Source organism: Eurypyga helias, unplaced genomic scaffold (assembly GCF_000690775.1).
Source record: "Eurypyga helias isolate BGI_N326 unplaced genomic scaffold, ASM69077v1 scaffold2129, whole genome shotgun sequence".
Lineage (NCBI taxonomy): Eukaryota > Metazoa > Chordata > Aves > Eurypygiformes > Eurypygidae > Eurypyga > Eurypyga helias.
This window is the reverse complement of record NW_010273799.1, coordinates 5534-30553: the sequence shown is the minus strand read 5'-3', so window position 1 is coordinate 30553 and position 25020 is coordinate 5534. Positions and strand designations below refer to the sequence as shown.

At 40.0% G+C, this 25020-nt stretch overlaps 1 protein-coding gene across 1 annotated transcript in view; it reads right to left on the bottom strand.

Annotated features, from left to right (window-relative positions):
* The window catches only part of OSBPL10 (oxysterol binding protein-like 10), a 79469-nt gene extending 54755 nt beyond the window's left edge, over window positions 1-24714 (bottom strand). Inside the window, exons 1-5 of the mRNA XM_010159598.1 lie at window positions 24664-24714; window positions 24548-24559; window positions 20111-20288; window positions 18289-18368; window positions 9200-9391 (exon numbers count right to left, since the gene is read on the bottom strand). Of these exons, the coding sequence (XP_010157900.1) occupies window positions 9200-9391; window positions 18289-18368; window positions 20111-20288; window positions 24548-24559; window positions 24664-24714 (513 nt within the window). The remainder of the gene's footprint in view (window positions 1-9199; window positions 9392-18288; window positions 18369-20110; window positions 20289-24547; window positions 24560-24663) is intronic.
* Between the last annotated feature and the right edge of the window lie 306 nt (window positions 24715-25020).

The window sequence follows — 25020 nt, the reverse complement described above, 5'->3', positions numbered from 1 at the left end:
TCTCTCAGAACACATGTTGCTAGAAAATACAGCTCTAACTTTCTTAACTTTTTTTTTAATTATTCCCTTATACCTGGGAATATATGAGCACACGTACAGCCATTCAGAGTAGTCCAATACCCCATATAGTACTTATCCAAATTTCTGATGGAAACTCCCAGTGCTTCTTCCCTTTCCCAGCAATGCCTATGGCTCCTTTCCCTCCCCCTCCCAGTTAGCCCCCTAGCTTGTAATATCCAAGTGTACAGTAAGATGTTATTTTTGTCACTTAAACAACTCCCCAGTGTGCAGTACGCACCTGTATGACACTCAATTTTAATCCGAGTAGATATTACTCCCCCATCTTACTGCGAACTCACCTCATGTTTTCTGAAAAGCAAGTGAACTGTCACTACCAAGGTAGTCTAACCTTGCCATTCCTGAGTCTTGATTAACATGGACGTAGGACTTGCGACAAGGCATTCCAAGTCCACCTCTTTGATTTCTCCCCATGTCCCAAAGCTGAGTGTCAACTGGTTTAAGTTGGTATCATTAACTTCACAGCACCCAGGTGATTCAATGAACACTACTGTCATTTTGAGTAGCAAATTTATGACATACTGCAGTATGTCTGAACTGCATTTGTACAGCAAGTTTTCCACAAATTCTTTTGGCTTCTGCCAGCTTAGACGTACCAATACAATGGCAATTGGATACCTGGAGATCTCTGTGATAAAACTGCAAGCAGTCACTACACAGCAGATATCATCAAAAAACGTGGTAGGCAGTATGTACAAGTACAGAAGACCGTGTTTCCTGAGCCAGAGACATACAAGTAGCATAAAAAAAAAATAATTAATCAATGGCAGGTATACATCTCGTACCTATAATACAAAGCTACTTCACAGTATATGTGAAATTCAGGCAGAAATATTTCAGTTTAGCTTGCTGGATGAAGTGTTGCTAGTCATCCCATCATCAGATGTATTTTAAAAGCATGTTGTCAAAAACCAGAACTGCAACTAAGAAGCAGATAAGCAGCTGCTTAAAAGCATCTGTGTAACACACACAAAAGCACTGAAAACGGGCAAGCCAAGCACCAGAGATGGAGATCACAACAAGAACATGTAGCAAAAGCCATTAGAGATCAGGTCTTTGATAAATAACAGATGAGAGCTATAGTGTTTACAATTCCCATTGGTTGTAAAATCAAAGTGTTTCCTGTATTTCTCAGTGTGGCATGCAGCATTTTGGGTGTTACACAAGAGTATTATAGTATGTCCCTCAATAAACATGTACAGTAATGTAAACTGAATGGTACACTTAAAATATATGAGCCATTTCTATGATTACTTTCTCCTAGAGGGCACTTACATAAGTTCTTTCTGTACTTAATATCTGAAACTTGGCTAGCCACCTAATATTATACTGTCATCTATTACCACTGAGAACATTCAAAAATATCTTCTACTTAATTTAATAAAAATAGCATTTAAGTGTGGGTTAACAAGATGAGCCCATGTATCTTGGAAGCAGTAATCTGCATTATAAACAACTGCACTTCGCGGTGTCCAGGGTCTGCCGTGAAGATGACTGCTGCACCCGCCAGCGGCCCAGAAACACGCACCGCAAGCAAGGCCGCTAACCAAGCACCCGTGAGGTGGGATACCCTCCTCTGAGAAGAGTTACTGCCAGGTGTCTTCTTTAAAGCTTCATTTTCAAACAGTCAACCCTACATCGAAACTACTGCAGTATTTGTGCTTTAATTGTGAAAGAAAACATTCTTGTAGCTTTCCAGAAACATAGGGAAGTATGGCATGCCATGCAGGTTTATATACGCATGCAAAACAGAACAGTTGAATTCTGGTTTACGTGCAGAATTGACCATTTTAAAGGCCTAGAAAAGCTGGAGACTGAATTCCCTTCAAGCCTGACTTCTCTCAAGCTGCTTTGGGAAACTACCATTTACTTAAAATTGAATGAAATATTTTAGTACTGTAAAGAGTAATCTTAGCTCTTTGCAGCTGTTAAAGAAAATGAATACTGTAGCACAGTCTCTGAACCTACTGTATTATCCCTAATTTATAAACTGCCATTTATTAAATGACTGAAAATTGTCGTCTTTGCACATACACAATTACTAAACTCAATGTAACGAAAAGAACCCATGTTTGCATCATTTATATTTTTCAGTTTTCAGAAATAATGAAGCAGGTTCACTCTTGACATAACCCGCACGGACAAACGGTGTAGAGCAAGTGTTCTACTAAAATTACGATCCCCATAGCAACCTTAATTCTCCCTGCCTGGTTATCTGGAATCCAGGATGACTCAACCTTTGCATGAATACAAAATCGAATGCACAGCACTAGGTGTAGTTTAGGAAGGTGTAACGTCTACGTACCCTCAGCGACTTCAAACATACTGCAAAGGCAAGGGAAATATTCAGAGAACACAAGAGTATTCAACACTTATTTATGTGATTTAATAATGATTGGTTTATAGCATTAGAATAATTCAGATTTCCTCGTCTCCAAAGTGAGACAGTTAATGCTACTCATAGAATAACTTTTAGAAGCACATGCACATTTACTACTTACTACTAGACTGACTCTCAGAGAGATTTAAGCATCCCATTTATCCTCCAAGGAGCCATGTTTTCATTGATCTTTGCAGTACTAAAGGTAGAATAAAGAGACATAGGAGATGAGTCTTCTGTAGACAAGTCAAATAGCCTCCAAAGAAACTGCCACAGAAGCTACCAAATCATTTCATCTGTTCTATATGCTCTAAATTCACTTTTTGTCTGTAAGGATATGAACAGCAGCCAATCACACTAACACTGCTGAAGAGCCAGAAGAACATTTCTGCCTGCCTGCACTGGCACTTTCATACTGTACAGGGAACACGCATTTCTAGAACTGAGGCCAACATCAGTTCAGAAGAAAGTGCAATGATAACACCTGCAGCTGCCCCTTTTAAGGGCAAACCTCATGTCAGGTTTGAAACTGGTTTATACTGTTACAGGTTTGATGCCCCTCAACAAATTATAATGGCTGGGAGTAACCCTTTCAATATCAACCAGCTCAGCTGCAACTAAGCAATTAAACCTACCTGTAACACAAATGTGTACTATAATACTTCTCAATTCAGAAACTGTTTCTAAGCACAGTTAAATAGTAGTAGCTGTAGTTTGAGTTACACGAGCATGTTCTATGCCAAATAAATATCAAAAGCAGAATTAAGACTTGCAGCCTCATCCACTTTCTATTGACTTCACTGAACACAGAACTGACCCAAAGTTTTTCTGCTGTCTTTTCTTCACTACTGCTAGCCAAGAAGAAATCACTGCTTTCCGAGACACAGCTATGGCTTTGGTTTGGGTTTTTCATTATCTGGTTTAGAGTGGAGACAGCAGTCCCTGTTTTCCACACCCTGCTAAATAAAATGAGAAATTTGTGACAGTGCATTTGTAGACAAATGGAAGTGTACTACATACAATACATATAAACTATAGATGTAGTGGTATTAAGTAACGTATCTCATTTTCTGACTAACATCCACCTATAGCTACAGGCTACTTTGCATATGATATGATGCACTTGATTAAAGACAATCAAAAGGATGGCCCTCTACCTTTAATTTATTATGGACAGTGGTGGGTAGGGGGAAGACATGTTAAATACAAGCCCAAGAAAAAACTGAGACTGACAACTAACAAAGGTTCCCCTTAAGCGTTCTTTCCCTTCTCTTTCCAAAATTGCCACTCCCTGTACCAGCATGTAATTTGTCCAAAGGGACAGAAAACAGGATACTTAGTAAACACTTTCTGCAGTATCTATAAACTACCAAGAAGAAACTACCCTGGTCGGCCCAACTGAGAGATCTCTAGAGGGTATAACAATACTAGTTTTGAAGTTCAGGAAGACTCCAGTTTAGCATCAGCCACAAAATCCTACAAAGAAATCATCACAAAACTACCTTTTATACTACAACATGTCCAGAAGGAAAACCAGACATGATTTTAGGCAAAACAGCTTTAAATCTGCCTTGCAAGAGCACAGCAGCACAGACTTCAGCCATGCTATAGCAACCACAGCCCATGGTTATGGGGCCTCTCTCTGATACAGCACTTACACTACCAGGCCAGAAAGGCTGAAGTCTGCATGATCTACCAGGCCATCCTATATCCACACCTTTTAGTTAGGTGAGCATGATGACAGCATTTTCATCTGCTAAAAGCAAATATTATTAGCCATGCAGTCCTGAAGGTCATCTCTGTCACAAAGCTAGCTGTCATCTTCTCACATTCTGAAAAAATCAAGATGAGAACTGTCAGTGAAAGCAACAGATCTAATATAGAGCACTCCTCCCTGCTTACAAGGAAGTTTAACAAACGAATCCAAATTAAACCCTTTCAAAAACACTTCAGTTATTAGTAGGACTTTTTTAAAATGTTCCTTTGTATACTTCGCGCTGTGTGTATGAGATTTCCTGTTCAAAGACCTAAATCAATAAATTTTTACATGCACCCTTATCACATCACCTCAATGCTATGCCAAGCATAAAGAGCTATGGCATTCTTTAAATTGTTTCTTTTCTTAGCCATTGACCTTTTTATGTACATACTTCCAGAGAAACCAACGAAAGAAAAAAGTTAAATAAAAAGCAAAACTTGATTTTTTCAAATTTGAAAAGTAAAATCTGGCACGAAATAAAAATCATCAGTTTTTCCCCTATTACCAGCTTAAACACCAATTAGAAAGTTTTACCATCAAGAAACAGGTTATGCCTTCACGTGTTCACACACATGAAGTCCTGAAAGTCTGAATGTCTCCCCGAGCGGTTTAAATACTGCTTTGTTCACCTACAATGCTGCCTGTGCAGTGCTGTAATTCTCTGATGGAACACCGTCCTCCACAGACAAAAACATCCTTTTCCTCCATCAATAGCTAGTCACAGTTCCCAGTTTTTGCTATCCAAAAATTACAGTGATGTGAAGATGTTCACTTCTCGTTTGAAACATCCTCAAAGTGCTTTGGAAGTGTCTCTTTCTGCTAGTACCCACAAAAAAAAGGGACAGTTGTGGCCCCACAAAATTGCAGGTAAAGCCTCGCTCTGTGAAGCCCTAGGTGCAAGTCCTAGATTTTCCTGTACTATAAGGGAGGAAGCAAAGAACTACCAGCTAGTCGCATAATTCCTGCAGGAATCCAAAGGTAACCAGGCTTGTATATGTCAAAGGACATGCAAAAGAAGCAGCAGGCCTGTCATCTTACCAAAAAGCAGTTCTTTGCAAATTCTGGAAGTGCCCACTGGCACGTAAGACGGAAGTCACACTGGCGGAGGCCCCATGAAACCTGGATATCCCTGTACCAGCTGCTCAGCAACACATGCTGCTGACGGGTATCACAGGTTGTAACGAACACCACGTTTCAAAGGGATCAGAAATTTCTCTCAGCGACCTTTTTAATTTATGGAAAAAATGTTTCTCTAGACTTCTTCTGTTTAACCCTGTTTAATTTCTCTAAACTTCTGTAAATAAGTTACTACAAAACATTCACATACTGCAACTCTTGGCTCTAACAACAATGGTAACACTGACAGAGGTTGTACAACAGTCAGATACTCTCAGCCAAAATAAACACCATTCCACGATGAAATCTGTCGCTATTAGTTCAGTGGCAGCCAAAATTTAATACGAGGTGTGATGTGGCCACTTGGCTTTATGTTCCAGTTAATTCTGACTGCCAGCAGTAAAGAATTCTGCAAGTGTAACTCCCACCACAAATTGCTAAGAGGATAATAATATGCATAGTTTAAAAAAAAAGAATTCAATTTCAAGACCACACACACTCAGGCTACCATAAAATCACTTATTAAAAAAATCAGCTGAAAGCACCACTTTAATGATAAGTTACAGTCCGAATAAAGACGTAGGATCTCAATAGATCTGCATAAAGTGCAACACAGTATATCAGCTCTCCCAAACTAATGTTATGCTGAATTTTAGTTTTGGTAAAACGTTCCATAAATCAGTATGGACTGGACTATTAACAGCAGGTTAATATAAGCAAAAATGTGATTTAAGAGAACAATTTTCTTTTAAACAAAAAAAAAATTTACATCACAATGAAAAGTAATGCCCCTGAGTTTCTTTTCAATTCAATGCTATACCAAAGTAGCTTCAGTATGAAAAGATTTTACAGCAGTCAAAAGCTCCACATTCATGCTCAATTTCAATTTACCAAACCTTTAAAAAAAAGGTAAAGTTCTAATTTCACAACAGAAACACTTATTACCTGTGTGATTTTTGAAACCTACACAGTTGCTTTTACTACCTTTACAGAATGTTTCACATCAGTTTGGTTCTAAATAGACAGCTCTACTGTAATTTGTTTTACACTTGAATTCTCTATGCTGTCTTTAAAAAAAAAAAAATCAGTCAAAACAAACAGAAGTAAACAACCTCTTGTTTATTCTTACTATGAAAGGAAAGAAGGGGGGTAAAAAAACAACCAAGTATTACCAAGTATCATTGCATTATGTCAAATATAAGAGTACATTTTGTTCTGTTCGCAACACAGAGATACACTTCACTGTTTGCAAACATGGCCAAATTAAGAAAAACTGGTCCAGAACTGAGTAGCAATTTCAAGTTCAGCACTTCCCATGGATATCATCCAAGCTGGCGAAGACCATATGTCCCAAGTGGAGGATGCCTCTTCTGCAGCATTCCTGTTTTTCTCATATATAACACTGCAGTATTACCATAACATGGCTTTAAAATTTAAATGCTGCTTCTAATTTTACACAGGCATATCTACTCCTTCCATTGATTCAACTACTGTATTCTACAAGATGTAAAATTAGTTAATGCAGTCCTATTTATAGTACAATTAAAACAGCTTATTTGCATGTTAAAGCTTCAATAACTTTGTTCTATAAGGGGAACACTAACACAGACCTATGATCTTTCTGCAGCCTCTTCCCTTCATCCAGATCATACAAAACTTCCAAATAAAAAGCCAAGATTTGGGTGTCGAGGAGAGGATTAACTTTCTCATTGTACTTTTAGATCCTATTTCTCCTTGCTTCAGATTAAAAATGAAAAAGGACTGGAACAGACTTAAATGCACTTTTGTGAAGGTCTCGGGATCCATCTATAAATTTAACAAGGGAGGGTAGATCTAACCGTCACCAGTGACTCATAACAGGCAGCATATATCTGAGTCTACTGCATTCACCCTGGAAAAAGGAGGGAAAAGGAAGTGGCAGAGAGCGTGCCATTGAATGAAATCTCTCCGCTCCCTTAATCTGGAAAAACAGATGTATCCTTTCACAAGATGGAAACAAGATCAGTCAAGCAGCCACTTTTACATGAGACTGGGAAAGAGGGTAGCAGGACTGATTTTTCCATTGATCCGCTCCTCCAAGAAGCGCACACACAAAAAAAACCCTTTAAGCAAAAAGGTAAAGTTCACTTGCCTCCTTGTAAAATTTACTTATGCATTATCCGAGTACCATTTTTCCCTCCTGAAAACACTAATTTCTTTTAATCTTCAATTGTTATCATATGTTCAGTATCTAAGATTTTTTAATTGCAGCCCTCTAAGTTGTTCTCCCAGGATTTGGTGCTGCAGCTGAGGTATCACTCACAACAAACACAGCAAAATCATTATCTTCCATGATTACACATTAAATCCCTGTAATATTTACCTTTCTGGAATGACATCACATTGCAATACACTGCAAGCAAAGGAGTCAGCAATGCCCAGGCTTTTCTGCGGGGATGATACCTAGCCACTTACTCTGTTTTACTATAGGCTACTATTTAGCTCTTCCTTCTCAAGTGCAGTTCTTTGCAACTGTTGACTTCTCCCCTTCTCAACTTATTATGGTTAGCATATATACTCACCATTCCCTCTTTCAAATTCCGTTCAGCCCCACCCAGCTTCATTTGATAAACTGCTGCAGCTCCCACTGTTTATTTTATTAATAGGTTTAAGGTGTACTCCGAATTCAACCTATGAGAGCAAATGCATGTACTAAGGGAGAAACAACTTGGGGGAGAAGATTGGTAGGCAAAGGCAAGATATTCTCACGAAAGACAAACAGATGTGTGTAAAGAAAACATGGGTGCCATTCAGACAGCACGCTCTTCAGAGCAAGGAACGACTGTTGTTAATCCACCAGAGGATACAAGGGAAGCTTTCACTTCCAATGTCACTAATAAAAACAAGCATTCTTCATCAGGATGTGTAATCTGAGTCTTCACTGTGAGCACACACTAAGAATTCATTCCAATTCTGACTATGAAAGTTCTCTATTTATAAAACATTTAGGGAGCATAATCTTAAAAGCAGACTCTTGGGACTGTAACTTGAAGGACTGGGGTAGGTATCTTAAACCCATGTGATGAAAGAATGCTTTAAAGCAGCTAGGCTGCCAACCATTTCTTTGGTAGAAGGGACGGGAGCGGGACCTACAAAGGCACTACCAGAGCACAGCAAAAAATTTAGACAGAGCAAAAATAACACAGATGAAAGACAGAATAAACTGAGTTCTGTGAAAGTCTGCCATATATTTTAAGCTTAAAACACTACTATTCTTATTGTCTGGAAGTCATTTAAATCAGTATTTGAGTTATACTTCTCAAACCCTGGTAAACACACTTTGAAAAAAAACATGCTTGCTTGGTTGGTTTTCCTGTGTTTAATACGGACACAGCACTGCTCCCCCATGAAGCCAGGAACAGAAGCTTGACAACAAAGTTAAGACTATAGCCATACAGAAACAAACTCCTGAGCTGTGCCTTCTTTCACATTCAGACTTATTCAAGCTTTTTTTCCTATTTATATTTACATGCTTCAGGGCCCTCTCTCCAATCTGAAAGGTTTTGCTGCATGCAGCTTAAATGGAGATGTTCCTCCAGCACTGCAGCACCACTGCAAAGCCTGCGAGCTGTGGCCAACCTCTTTCCTCTTTTGAGGATGTGCAAGCACCAATTTTAACATCAGCATAAAACCCGCCTGCACACACCCGACTTTACGCAGGAACAGAACTAAAGACTCCCTTTTGCTCAGCGAGGGGATCAAAACAAAGCAGTCAAACAAACAGTAGGAAACAAAGAGAACTGTTGACTTGTCAGACTTCATTACTTATTCTAAAGCAAAATAAGCATTTAGAAGTTACAGCAAACCAGCAGATTTTTATCTCTTACCTCTCTGACTTCATGGAGTTGACCAGAACGCTGGCTCTTCGCTCTTCGAGCCGCTGCGGGTGATTTGTGATGCGTGATGGTTACAATATTTGGTCCACTTTGATTCATAAGTTTCTGGCCACTAGGAGATGCGGAGTTAACCGTCCCAGGTGGCAGCAGAGATGAGCTTCTACTTCGTGAGTATGCAGTGCTCTAAAACAAGCAATGGGATGTTGATATTAGCAACCTTTACACAAGTAAATAATTTACAGTTCAGGCTACAGATTCATCCTGTTCTACCTTCCCCACAAACTGAAATCTGGAGGTGTAATTGTGCTCAGGAAGGATTTATTCCTTCTGAACCACCTGCACTGCTCAGCAGGGAACTTCTTGGAGACACTGTGGCTATTGCCTGCGTTGGGATTGCCTGAAATTGGCCTTCACAAAAATCTTCACTTAATCTTACGTATTAAAATGCTGCCAAGTTCTTACAACCACACTTTTTAGAAAAGATTAGGGAGGATTTTGCAGACAGAGTAATAATAATGCCAACACAAATATTTTTTTAATGAAGTCACTGACCTGTAAAATTCACCAAACTGGTGTCAACAGCAAGGAAGAGAAAAAAAAAAAAATCTTAACACATTCCCTTGATGTACTTCTGAAACAGTGCAATGCTGTTTTCCACATCAGAGGAGCTGCAATTTCAGCAAGGCCAATCCACACAATAATTAAACATTTACATTTAAAACAAAACATGGTTTAAACAGTCAACACATTCTGGATTAAGCTTGGATAAATGCTAAATACAGAAAAGGCCAGAAACATATCCCTAGCAGTATCTGCAATGTGAATACTCTTAACATACAACCTACAAAATCAGTCTGAACGTTCAAGAACTTTCTCTGTTCTTATCACAGAATCACAGAATGGTTAGGGTTGGAAGGGGCCTTAAAGACCATCTAGTTCCAACCCCCCTGCCATGGGCAGGGACACCTTCCACTAGACCAGGTTGCTCAAAGCCACATCCAGCCTGGCCTTGAACACTGCCAGGGATGGGGCATCCACAGCTTCTCTGGGCAACCTGTTCCAGTGCCTCACCACCCTCTCCAGGAAGAACTTCTTCCTGATAGCCAATCTAAATCTCCCCGCTTTCAATTTAAACCCATTACCCCTTGTCCTGTCACTACAGGCCCTTGTAAAAAGTCCCCCCCAGCTTCCTTGTTGGCTCCCTTCAGGTACTGGAAGGCTGCAATAAGGTCTCATCTAACCATTTGTCAGTGCTGCCCACCTGGTTTGTCTTCTACAGCCCTCAGACCCAAGTTTTCCTGAAGGTCTATAGGAAAGCACTTCTCCATCAAGCTCAGAGGTGCACTAAAGCACTGTGGGACATAACATATAAAAATGCAATATAAAAGGGCTCTTCCCATCTATTTGAACTGTTGATTGCATCAGTAAGGTTAAAACTGAAACAGTAACTGTTACCTCGTGAAACACAAACCACCTCAGAGAGTGACAATTAGTAGCACTTTAAGAAATGGGGGTAAATATACAGCTCTCCTACAAAGTCTGCAAAAGTAATGATGGCAGACTTCAACACCGCTAAGACAGTCACCGTCATTATGGGGTACAACTCTCTAGTCTGCTGTACTTGAGTACAACCTCTCTCCTTATCCACTACACGTCAAACTCTGCAGTTCTGTGGTAATTCCATTAGAGACTTTAAATCCAAGGTGGACAGGTTCCAACTAGCACTGGAATTGAAGTCAGGCATCATGTTACCACCCCAATGGCTGTACATGACAAGGCAGATCATTCTTCCTTCTTGGCAGTGTCAGATAAAGTAAGTTACATGATTCCTCTGCCACCCCTACACAAAACCAGACTTCAGACTTTTTAAGGAATCTGAAGTTTTAAAAAATGGGTTATCACATTCCCAGCGTGCAAAGAGCTGCTATACTTGTAGAAATATGTGTTACTCCATTGGTCTGGACTTATATTTACAAACACTTCCAAGAAGGGTGGTCTGACTGTTTTTGTAATTAATATCTTCGTTACTATCACGACTAGTAAGATTATAATAATAAGCATCTGTAGAATCAGCCACTCTGAAACTATCCATCCTGGCTGATAATTCACAATTGCATGAAAACTGGATTTGACTCTAAGGCAAAAAATAAGCACAGGATGTGGAATTTGTAAGAAGGGAACAGAAGGCTTCCAGGTTTTTAATTCATCTTCCATTTGAAAGAGCATTGCTTAGACTTAGCCACAATTAAAATAAGTGCCAGAGGAAAAGGTATTTGGGAGAAGGAAAGGAATGAGGGAAACTGGGTGCGATTGAATTTCCTTTTGTAAACGTAAGTTTCACAGAAAGACACTATCCCTAATATATAATACCGGAATATACAAACGTACTTTCTTTTTTAAACTGACTAGCATCAGAATAATTCTAAACTAAATTTAGGGTGCAGAGGAAGAACAACGTATGTTCACTTTTTCCAGCATAAGATCAACTTATCTTCCATTTAAAGTTACTCTGTTTGTAGAATTAAATCTTCTGAGAATCACTGACATTCTACTATCATACAATCATGATATTAAAAATACAAGATCGCTACCTTCATATACACCTAAACTGATCCTAAAACTCAGTCAAACAACAGCAACGTAAAACAGTGAGTTCAGCCATTAGTTTTGCTTGAAAGAAAACAACATTCTGTGAGCAATGAAGTTTTATTACGTTTTAGTTTCGCAGGGGGGTGGCATGCCTTCCACCAGCCCACAACACAAATCCTCTAGCATTTCATTTGGGATTATTCCTTAGAGGGTGTCTGTAACATACAAACCCTAAGGAGCTCAGCATCAGGACCTCTGGCTACCCATAAAGCCATTCCTTGGCAAGGACCCACGATAAATGTAAAAGTTCCAACTCACAACCTGCCAAAGCAGTCACACACAAAGTACAGGTGAATGTCTGCAGGAGGCAGTTTCTGCAACCACTCAAACCCCTTTGAAGCGGAGCTCCACACCTCAATGCCACAGAAAACATCAGCAGAGCCCTGTGCCTGCTCCATCCAAGGAGACGGGGGTGGCAGCGAATTCCTGCCGACAGCTTCTTTCTGCCACTGCCAGAAGAGGCCTTTCCAGAACCTACGCGCTCAGCTCCTCACACACATGTCAATTTTACAACACGCTGTCAACACCTATGCCCCCGCCAGATACTTGACTCCTCTTCTGCAGAACTTCTTCAGATTAAATACCAGGAATGACAAGCATCTCTCTTGCATTTTGATACACAGCTGTGCAAAACCCCAAATCTTCCATTTTTGTTAAAACGTTAAAACCTATGTGATGTTTTCCAGAACTAAAAGCATTCTAATTACACATCATACTACAACAGTCCTTAAAGTCACTCCCACAGGAAATCAAAGTAAGGAAAGTAACTGATGCATCTTTATTCCTAATCCCCTGCCCTTCCCCCTAAGGCTGTTGGTATGACTGATCTGCCCCTCTGTTATCACAGCTCCTTTTCTTTGGTCCTACTGCTTTCTGGTTTGCAAATAAATAAGACGAGAGTGAAAAGTCTGAAGAAAGGAAGGCATAAGATCTTCAACAATTAGTAATGCTTGGTGCAAATAACGAGTCAAGAAATCCACAGGCTGAAGCATCCCAAAAAGATTACAAGTATTCTTTCTGAGGCTGCACTTTACCATTGCTCCAACAGTTTGCCTGCCAGTATGAAATGAAACTAATAAAAGAATAATAAAGAAGCTAATAAAAGATTAATTTGTATCTCGGTTTTATGACCTAAGGCTAGCTAAAGGATGCGTGGCTAACTTACATTTGGGTTAGGATTTTTATTGCAGTAGATTGTCCATCTCCAAGATGAAAAAGCAGTATAATGAATGATTCCATTTGGGTATCAAAAATCCCAACAATTAAAATAACCTAATTGTAGAACAGTAAGTTCCAACTATACTAAGGTTTTCATGACTCATTCTCCCTGGAGATTGCCCTTCCTGCTCCCAAAGAAGCTGAAGTGTTTTTCACCGTTTACCAGAAGCAAACGGGTTTGTTTATTTTGGAAAGTAAATGCAATGTTCCAGAGATCAATAAACTAATTTTTGAAGTGAACTGTCATATCTGCTTATGGCTGATAACTATCATTTTCACAGGCACTGCGCCACAGATGTCTTCTACAGAATAATAAAAACTGAAATTACATTCCTTCACTCCTCTGCATATATACAGCACAGAACCAATCCCTGCGTGCAGCTTTAAAGCACGCTACCAGAAAGTAATTACGATTTTGGGACATCACCATTCAGTACTTTAATTCCCATCTACTCCGTTTCCAATGCATCCTAAGTAAACACACACCAAGTAAAGACAAATATGGATAAAAATCTTTTTAATTTACATTATGATCATTCACAACTATTAAAATGCAAATGACTGAATCTACATGACATGCAAACTTGTGACAGAATAACATAGCGCTTCATCATCTTCAGCAAGGCAATACACGTGTCTGCTTAAGCAAGAAGCTGTGATAATCATTCCACCATCAAATGATTCTTGAGAAGAAAGAATTTAGCAAGCTCATGTTCAGTCCTAAATGGACTTTTTTTTTCCATTTCTGTGGATTTTGAAAGCAGAGAGCTGTGAGCAACCCTTATCTTCATGCAGCTTCCAAAGGGAGGCAAAAAGGTGCCAAACACACACGTATCTACAGGCAAGCACTGCTTCCTTCTTGGCCTCATGAGTCTCAGGATTCCCACAGCATGTTTTAATTAGAAGCACCATTCTTTGGTTGACTTGTGTAGGTCAGGGACGAGAGGGGGAAGCAGATACGCATACCAGGAGGGAAGAGAGAACTTACTCAATAGGAAAAGAGAAGAAACCTGATAAAACTGAAGCAGGGCCACCAAAGTTCTGTGAGACTCATTCTTCCAGCTGTGCAGAAAAATTGCACATCTGCCTCATAATGATTTAAGTGTTGACCTCAAACTTTCAGGCAATTACTCCAGGTGCTGTTTCACATGATAGTGAAACTGCTACTGCAGTTACCACTGAAAGCAGCAGATCAGGACTTTTTTCTCCACCATCTATCTCCCCGTGCTGGCTCTGAGGCCCACATGACCTCACGGAGAGCCACTCCAGGGAGTTAAACCAGGACACAGACACAGAATTTTCTGCTGATTTAGCTCCCCAAACTGCCTTTCCAAAGGGCTGGATGGTGGTTGTAACAGGCACCAGAAGCACTGCTTGAGGGGAAGGAGAGGACAGCTCCTCACAGAGGCACGCAGTCATCAGGCTGGCACAGTTTTCAGACCAAACCAGAGAAAGGTTAGCTTTTAGCCAGATCCATTTCAGCCATCCTCCATCCAGGAGGAAGAAGAGAGCAGGGCTTTAACACCAGAGGCTGCGGGAAGCAGAATCCAGCTTCCCTGGTATCAGTGCTTATCCGTTTCCTCTGTGAGCTGGTCACAGAGCCAAGCCCTTTTCAGTAGGATCCTGCTTTTTCTGTTTCTGACGTCCAAGCTACTGCAGGAACAGAAACACAACAGAGCCCGCACAAAGGGTGGCAGCAGAAGGAAGGGAATGGGATTGCCATTTACAGCTGCAGGGAATCAGCAAATGAGTTCAGCTGAAACATGAACCTGCATCATCCAATTATTGGCAGCTCACTTGTGCAGCTCCAAACCAGAAGCTGAAAAAAGGGGGAGTCTATCTCCTTATTCTAGCACACACCTAAGCTGGAAGTTACCATGTGAAGACAATTTAAGACAGAAACTACTTCACAAGATAAATGTTTCTGTTGTTTGCCTCATTCCCGATATGCAGTGAGAAATACAAGGGTTATATGCCAATCCAGCAACTGATCCACACACTGGAATTGAAAGCTAGTATAAACACTCGTGTTTGCTTTTACAGCCACTATCATTAAACAGTCACGAAAAAAAAAGGGGTATGACACAGGAGAACCAACAAGTTTGTGACAATTTATGGATATAAAATTATTCTTGGAAGTTACGACAAAAATTATGCATAAGCCTACTTCTTGGAAGCATTTTATGTCACTAAATTCTAATTTGACTACTGCTTTAATTAAAACTTGTATAGTAATATTCACTTAGAAGAGTCTGAAAACCCAGCAATCCTATCCAGACATAGGATCCTACAATGACTTGGGTTGGAAGGGACCTTAAAGATCATCTAGTTCCAACCCCCCTGCCATGGGCAGGGACACCTTCCACTAGACCAGGTTGCTTAAAGCCTCATCCAGCCTGGCCTTGAACACTTCCAGGGATGGGGCATCCACAGGTTCTCTGGGCAACCTGTGCCAGTGCCTCACCACCCTCTCCAGGAAACACAGAAGACTCCTTCCAATACAGTGTGATTTGGCACTCTGTGGAAGTTGAGCAATCTGTAATTAAGTGAAATGAGACTTGTATGGGAATATCAAGTACATTAAGACTATCTTACAGCGTGGGAATTATTTGCCAGAGAACATTATCCCTTTACTGCTTTTTTACCATTACGATGTAAAATTTAATTAACAGAAAGTGATAAACTTAGCTTGTGTTACAGCCACTTGTGAGCTGTACAGCTCACCTTTGGACCATTCATTAGGCTGCAACTAAATTTAGTCATTAGTATACAACTTTTTTTTTTTTTAAGTCACTGCTCTGCTTAATTTCCTCCACCACTCCAGTCCCCAGCTGAAGCTTTAAAGACAGGAAGGACTGCAAGTCATACAGCAGCTTTTTGAAGCAGGCAGTAGCTCTGAAAAATAAAGGAAAAGCAGTACTGATCTGGATCCAGTGCAGGAAGACAGAACGCTCTGCTGTGAATGTTTCACAGAAATAGTGACACAGCTCCATTTTTAAAAAACATTCTCCAAATTCTCATGTTCTCCTATGAATCTCCTTCCAATAATACCTATTCAAGATTTCAGAAACGTGTTCTCTCTCCAGTAAGAAAGACCTGTAGCTAAGAGTTGCTTCACTGGTATTCTTCCCACTGCTCACATGATTATCCCACTATTACTCCCCAGTTAACCTACATCCTGCTTGTATAAGACAAAACATGCTCCCCACTGCATATTTTACATTTCACATTCCACCTCCTTCTCAAGTGTATGACTCCTAAAAAGAGCTAGAAATTTCTGCCTCATTCTTCCTGTGAAAAAGGTGAGTTTAAGCAGTAGAAAAAGCTGGGAGCAAACACTCAGGCTCCAACTTTCCAGATGCAGAAATACGCCTGTTACCAGTAGAAACAGAGCTTGGATTCTGTTCAAGCTCCAGAAGCTTAAAACACAAGTATCTATCTGCCTATTTGTGACAGTACTGAGAGACAGACAATTCGTGGTTATCACTTGCTACAGCCCTCTAAATATGGGTAAATCCTGTGGAGGAAGAGAGAGATCTCAGCTGTGTTGCCTCCCAACTGTGCACCCCAGCCTACTCACTGGTGGGGTGGGGTCAGAGGCAGAAAAGGGCTCGACTGTGTAAGCACTGACCAGTATCCCTGTGTTATCAACACTGTTTTCAGCACAAACCCAAAACACACCCCCAGACCGGCTACCATAAAGAAAATTAACTCTAACCCAGCCAAAACCAGCACACAGGTAAAAGAAAAAACAAACCCAGTATTAGGAAACATTAGCAGACAAATAATGAGTAGAAATAGAAGAATGAGAATGCCATTGCACAAGTCTGGTATCATATATTCTGAACAACAGTTCTACTACCTCATCACAATACACTGTGGATGCTAAACATTTAAATGGGTTCAAGAATTGACCAGAAAACTTATTGTGGAATAATTCATTAACGGCAGTCGAGTATAGAAGGTTGCCATCTCTAGCACTGGGAGTCGCTGAGCTGCAAATCAACAGCAACTGTAAGAGTATTCTGACCAAGTAGAGCTGCACCTTTCTGAATAGTACTGGGCCACAGCTATATAAAAACCATATTTAACCGTCATGCATAAGAATTGAAAGAATACCAAAACACTCGTTACTTATTCTCCGTCAAAATGGAGTTTAGTTATGCCTAACTGCTTCCTGACAAGTCCACATCCCTAAAGAAGAAAGAGTTGGTTTTGGTTTATTTTACTTCACACATTTCAGTGAGTGCCAATCTTCTCAAAATACCATCCATCTTTTCAAAGTCCATCTTTCAAAGATACTCAGAATCATGACTTGGGCTGCAGGTAATGTAAGACTGATATTCTCAGTGTCTTGGGGCAGGGAGGAATCCTTTCCGCTTGCAGTTAAAGGCTTTTTTTTTTTTCAATACAGCAAATAATTAGTCATGAGGAAAGCCATCTTTTTCATTCTTGTAAAGATATTAATAGCAGTGCTTAAAAGACTGAAGGTAAAAGCGGGACTTTTTTTTTTTTAGGTGACTTAGTATTAACACCAAAAGCATGCGTAAAATAAATACAATAGTAATTTATTTCTAATAGGGTTGTTTGTTTGTTTTTAAATAACTCCCACTTTCAAAGCCCATCCTAATTTAAACAGATTCAAGACATTTCCATCTGGAGGCAGAGGACACACTCAACCCATTGTTCTACTATTTTTAAGTCCAAACGTTTTTTTACCCGCCCAATTTATTGATCTGTTTGAGGACAACAATCCTGCCATCACTTACAAAGAGAAATAAATAATATAAATGATGAGCTCTTTCAGATTTGGTAAAGCAGTTGAAGGCTGACCACTGCTAGTATCTACCTGAAGGTTCTATAATATAAGACATTAAATCTTATAAAATGAAATAAAACTAGTATCAGTTAACACTTTTAAATACTAATCAGGATATCACACAGGTATTTATCAATCAACTGTTGCTCCAGCCACTCCTTTAACCATGTATTGACAGCATCCAAAATGCACATGGTGAATTTCTCATAAACAGGACCACGGATTATTTACTACGACTGCCCAATTGACTCAAGTCTGCACCAGCCAGTGAGGAACGACAACTTGCTGTTCATAGACTCTGAACAGCAACCCACTAATTACAGCAGCCAGTCTATCATCCAGATTGTGCTCTTCTTCACCACATAATAGTTACTTCTTCCTCTTAATTATTTACCTTAGAATTACCTTCCTTGTGATGTTTGGCACAGGATCGAAGCTGAGTTATCCAGTATTGTTTCTCCTTTGCATCAGCAGCTAGAACAGAAACAAGAAGATGCAGGGAGTCACACATAAACTGACACTTTTTTTTGCAAAAGAGAAGGCGAGAGGGCAAGAGAAGGGACAGGATTACTTATTCATTAGGATGCACTATAAATTCTAATGTATGCTACTTCAGTTACTTCTTCAATACAACATAGCTAAATCTCAGCTTAAGATGCTGTGGCCAGTTGGAAAAGATAAGCTTATGAGTCATCATCTTCATGGTTATCTCCTCCAAGTGTTATTAAAAGCAGAATTATCTCAAGATGACTTTTCTTTTTTTCATTTTAAATCCATTTTTAGTTTACTTGTATGTCTTTGTGAAGGACAAAGGCCACAGTGTAGCATTTAAATAAGTACAACCTCTACACTCAGGCTATCAACCAGCTACCAGACAAGCTACCAGTTCCCCAGATACTGGGGTACTTCTGTTTTAATGTAGTTCAACTACAACTCTCTTTAAACCTGTCTGTCATTCGCATGCAACTTACAGACACAAGAAAGAAAACCAGCATTCCCCCCATGCCACTTCAAAAAAATAGCTTTAAAAATTATTGAAAATATTATCTACAGTCTGTATCAGGTGGCTCCTGTGTAATATTGTAAGTATATTTAGGAGAGAGGTTTGTTTTTGTTTTAAACAAATCACTACTACAGTAATCTTAATTAAGACTTCCAATACAGAGTGGATAATATCAGTAAATATTTCCTCATACTTCCTCTGCTCCTAAGTATCTCAACGGTTGTTATTCAGCATAAAAACAATTTACTGATTTGAATCAAATTCATAGATCTCATTAAATTAAAAGCAGCATATTTAAGTATTTGATAATCTCAAGTGATTGGCAAAGCATAATAAGGAAGCCACAAATGTTCATGACTTCTAGCTGCGCATATTCCTAAAGACTTTAGGAGAAACACTCCGTGGTTGTTCTTGTGTTTCAGTTCTACATATAACACACCAACATGCAACCACGGGGCAGTCCTGCATACTCTGTCCTGCTAGCCCACTGATAAACTGTGGTCAGAATAAAACTAACATAATTTTAGTTACACTGTACTACATGTCTTTCTTTTTTAATACCAGTTTATTTTCTGACAAACTAGTTCGATAAAGTATCCAGATTAATCAACCATACTGGAAATACCTTAGAATCAGAATACTACTTTAAAAAGTAATTATTCCAAATTAACTCTTACATACCCTATACTGTCATCTGATATTTGGGAGCAAGGGAATGCAAAATTTTATGTTAAAGATGCATTCAATTATACCAAGACTGACAAGAACAGAGTATCTTAACAGCCTTCCACTGGCATTTTTCCCTTCTCCAACCCATCAGCAGATTCATTACTGCCTATTATCTGCAGAATGGCTGCAGGCAGAACAGTACTAGACAAGAAATGCTATGCTGTGGACAGCAATAAAAGCAGCTTCCTCTTCCTTCGGAAGCAAACAAGACATACTGTACAATCAAAATGCCACAATAACAGCTTACAGAAGGCATCTTGAGGGATCTCCCAGCCCTGTAAATCTATATATTGTAAATTCACATGTATTTAACTCCAGATTGCTGTCCCACTGTGGTCTGTAATCCAGCCTGTAACAATACAGCCATATAAACACTACTTTCTGACAGCACAGGGAAGTAAAAGAGAAATGACGTATGAGAGAAGAGGCGCAGAAGCGGGAATGGGAGTGAAGAACTCGGCTGGCACTTCAAGCGGCACTGTACCTCTCAACTTATACATCTCTCCACTGGCAGAGTAGACCACCAACATGTGTGGCACTTCATCACTGGGCGATATTATAGCTCCAGCTAAAGACAAGGTTCCTCGTGGCTTCTGGGTTTTACTTTGTTCATTCACGAAATACTGCAGAATCCCCGTCTCAAGGTCCAGCACAAAGTACCTGTTCAAAGAAATTGCAATTGTGTAGTATTTCTGCTACAGTTTTTCATTTACTCAAGGAAGGTCACAGACTGATCTTAAGACCATAAACAAACAAACAAGGTTACAGTCGGGTTTGCAATAACTCAGTTTTGTAAGGTACTGTTATTTTGATCAATAGGTTTGGTTTTTTAAGGGCGAGCGTGAGCTATTATTTCACTCACGTTTCTTTTGGATTAATGGTGATGTTCACATACAAGACAAAAGCAAGGAAAGGAGTTTTTGACTGTAGCAGTTCCATTGAAGAAGTACAAGACTGTTTCTTTTGGGTGGGTTGATGCCCTCCCTTTTTTCCCATGTATAACCTTGGGAGACATGCTAATTCCCCACAACTAGTCTTTTGAAAAGGTGACACTGGTTTTGAAGAGGGATGAGCACAATTAAAGATATCATGGTATTTTTATCTTTGTGATAATATTTCACATACAGTTGCTGGGCGTAGTTTTAACTGGCCAAGGGAACGGAACATTCAGTTCCCAAAAAGGACTAGGCAGGAAGTGAGGACACCCACGTATACGAGCACAATTAGGAGGAGAGAGAAGTAAAGGCTGAATTATTTGGCCATTCTGCCAACAAATTGGAAAAAGAAAAAAAAAAACCACACCACATTTTTACTGTTGATCATACATTCAGGATCAGGAAGTACTCAGCCAGTGAAAATAGAGTAACCACAAGGATTTTTTAAACAGAGTTCAGAATCACAATGCATTGAGGAAAAAGGAGGGAAGCACAGATGGGTGGAGAGGAAAGGAAGAACGAGAACAGTAATTCTGCCTGAAAACTTTTCCAGGACTTGATTTTCATGTGTAAGTGACACAAGTGATAGACTACAGAAATAAATCGCAAGTGGAAGATACTGAGTTTGATGATGAACTAATTGCTAAATTGGTTATACCTGGATTTTTATTTGCAGGATTCTGAGGAAAGCCTCAGAAAGTTGAAACATGGGAAAAAAAATGCTTTATACAATAAAACCAGAAAACATTTAGAAATAAATGGATTCAAATTAAATTAGAATTCTTGTTCACATTTAAGCTTACTAAGCATAATAGCGTTTCTTGTTTGTAAGGATGCTAAAATTTTGCTCCAATACAGCTCTGTGGGGACAGGAAGGAGCAATGGGCTCTTCTCAATAAAGACAAAACAACCTTCTCTGCCCTAATTCAGTCTTCATTCACTCAGTTTTGATGAACACAAGTTGTTCCACAATAAACCAACTGCTAGGACTGCAAGATCATACAACCAGAAATAAACTTATTGCATTGCCCAACTGCACTAAATGAAAGTGAAGATGTCTCAGTCTGTCAGCCTCAAGAGTAGTAAACAAAGGTTTTTTCTTGGTTTGTTTTTCTGGGGGGTTGTTTGTTTAATTTTCCAAATAAACCTATCTTTCACAACAGCACAGATCTTAAATTCTATTTCCCTGTGGAAATCATGTATGCTATTACCCAAAACAACTATTTAACACTAACTCTTTTCAAAAGCAGACAGCAACTTTTTGGCTCACAAGCAGCCGAGTTTGCTATGACTCTCAGCAGACCCGAGTAAAGATGACACAAATGCAGGATATTCTCTTAGCTTCTACCAAAAAAACAGCCCTAACCACCTTGCTAACACCACTAACATGGGCATTTGGAACGCATATTATTTTGTGTTGTTCCTCTAGATAGGATTAGCATAGGCCAATGATTTTGTGTACAGTATTTTAGAAACTCTGATTATTCAGACTCCTGTAGCTTTGTATAGCCCAAATTTGCTCAAGTTACTGCTCTGTTTTGAAAATGCTATTTTGTCTTAGCCCTTTTTCAAAATCTCCATATGCAGAACACTTCTTTTCCATCATCGAGTATTTCCAAGATCATCTGCACAGCCTGTTGAGGTTCTTGGTGTTCTTGCCCTCACCTCTTGATTCAGGCTAAATAAGCCTGGACATGATGCAAGAAATCATTGCCTAAGATGTACAGAGCTTCAGACATCTTGCTTGGGCAACCTTCCTTTGCCACATCTATGTGTGACTACTGCCACCACCTCCACACCAGAGCAAAGACCAAATTCTCTAAGTTATTCACAGAATAACATCCTCAGACTGAAACAGTTCTAAACTAGCGCATCACTGATCCTCACTTCTGCCCTGATTCCATCGCCCATTAGTGAGGGAAGGGATGCAGAGGCACTTAAGAAATGGAAAGCCTCCCTTTTGTAATCATGAAACACAACTTTTCACCACCTCCCTACAGAGTTTACCATCACCACAAAAAAAGGGCTAGAGAGATGGTGAGCTGAATGCCAACCACCACAATGTTTTCAACAGTAGTGTTAAAAAATAAGAAGGTCCTAAAGAGATATTGCCAAAATGTCAGATTATCTTGCTGACTTGTATTACACCAGTCCATAACCTTCCCGTTTTGTTTGGCTTTTAAATGATTATACAATACTGCTCTTCTGCATACAGAGTCATTTTTTTTTAAAGATAATGCACGTAACCGCAGGTGAAGAGAGTAAAACTGGAAAACATACAATTGAAAAAAAAGTCTGACTTGCACATTCCATAGTAAATTTTCATTTCACTCCTTCTCAGTTTTCCTTGTCCATTTTAGGAGTATCTGTTACATATTCAGGAGAAAAAGCAGAGCACTAGACAGAAGTCATGCCATGCCCCTGTACCATTTTCCATCAAGCAGTAACTTGACCCTAGAGCAAGTGTTTCTCTCCATCCAACTAACAAGTTTCCAGCCATCTCTTTGGGTTTAGCAAACTAGACTAGGCTTTATAGGCAGCGATGTCCATTCTGAGCCTGTGCCATGCTCCTTGGAATTTCACTGTTCCTTTATTGTTCAGGAACAAACCACTTATTTCAGCTTTTATGATCAGGCCATCTTCTATCAATTACTACCTTGGAAGGCATCATCACGGTTACTGCAGGACAGGTCCACAATTAACATAGGGAGTAACAACAGTGTGTTGGATTTGTGTGGTGGGGGTTTGGGAGCGGGGCAGAGGGCCACAGGGGTGGCTCCTGGGAAAAGCTGCCAGAAGCTTCCATGGCTCCAAGTCAGACCCACCTCTGGAAACAGCTGAGCCAGTCAGTGCCTCTGTGACTAACATATTTAAGAGGGGAAAACGCAAAAAGAGAAGCAGCAGTGGAAGCAGAAGCCGTGTGGAGAGAGGAGTAGAATGAGGGAGGAGTGGGATGTGAGACAGCCAGGCAGACCCCCAGGTCAGTGGGGAAAGGCAGGAGGAGGTGGCCAGAGCAGAGGTTCTCCTGCAGCCTGTGATGAGAGGGCAGGTTGTGCACTGCAGCCATGGAGGGTCACGGGGGAGCAGAAACCCCCACTGCAGCCCAGGGAGAGCCCCAAGCTGGAGCAGGAGGCTGTGCCCAAAAAGGAGGCTGTAACCTTGTGGGAAGCCCAGGCTGGAGCAGGCTGCTCCTGACAGGCGGCATCCCATGGAAGTGATCCACACTGGAGCAGTTTGTGAAGAACTCCAGCCTGTGGGAAGGACCCACATTGGAGAAGTTGGTGGAGGGCTGTCTCCTGTGGGAGGGACCCCACACTGGAGCAAGGGCAGAGTGTGAGGATCCTCCCCTGAGGAGGAAGGAACAGCAGAGACAACGTGTGATGGACTGACCACAGCCCCCAGTCCCTGTCTCCCCTGTGCTGCTGGGAGAGAGGAGTAAAATTCAGGAGTAAAGTTAAGCCCAGTAAGAAAAGAAAAAAAAAAAAAAAAAAAAAAAAAAAAAAAAAAAAAAAAAAAAAAAAAAAAAAAAAAAAAAAAAAAAAAAAAAAAAAAAAAAAAAAAAAAAAAAAAAAAAAAAAAAAAAAAAAAAAAAAAAAAAAAAAAAAAAAAAAAAAAAAAAAAAAAAAAAAAAAAAAAAAAAAAAAAAAAAAAAAAAAAAAAAAAAAAAAAAAAAAAAAAAAGGGCAAGAAAAATCATCCTTGCTTTTCCTACCAAGACCAAAGGATTTGGGGAAAAAAGTTCCTCTGAGTCTATTCAAACAGGATCTATTGTTACATAAACACTATGAGCACTTCAACTCAAACTTTCGCATGCTAGACCAGCAAAGCACTCCCAGAATGACTGTAAGCTCCATGAAGATGTGCTTTGCGTTGCCATAAAGCTACCCCAGAGACAGAAACCAGCCATTCGAGTACAGAATACACCTTTACCAGCATAATGGCATTTGAGTAGCGACTTCTGCTAAACCACATATGCAGAGATAGCATACTCCTCCATCCCTGTCATCAAAGCTACAGCAGTAGCGTTAACCTGACCTTCTCTCCAAGCAGGATCTACTTATATCTAGTCTTAGAAAAACAGAACATTATCATTGGCCTTGTACCTTCAGAGCAGCGACGGTGAGGTCGTAGTTGCCTGTAAAAGCTTGCAACATGTTTCCAGTACCACTCAAGCAGTATTCTTAAGAAGGAAAAAGGAACCAGTTCTCACAAGCCTTCTCATCGCCCACTTCATGCACACTGCCTTTGTGTTGTCCCAGATGAATCAGTTCCTTTGTGTGCCAACTTTGAAAGTTGTCAGAGAACAGCGAATTACCTACACAGATAAGTCCCAACTGCTCAACAAAAACTGGTCATTTCAACAAAATAGCTTTCCTATGACTTTGGAGAGCCCAGCAACTTTTCACAGTCATCCCATCCGTGACACTGTTCCCATCACACAGGACCAAGCAATGCTTTTC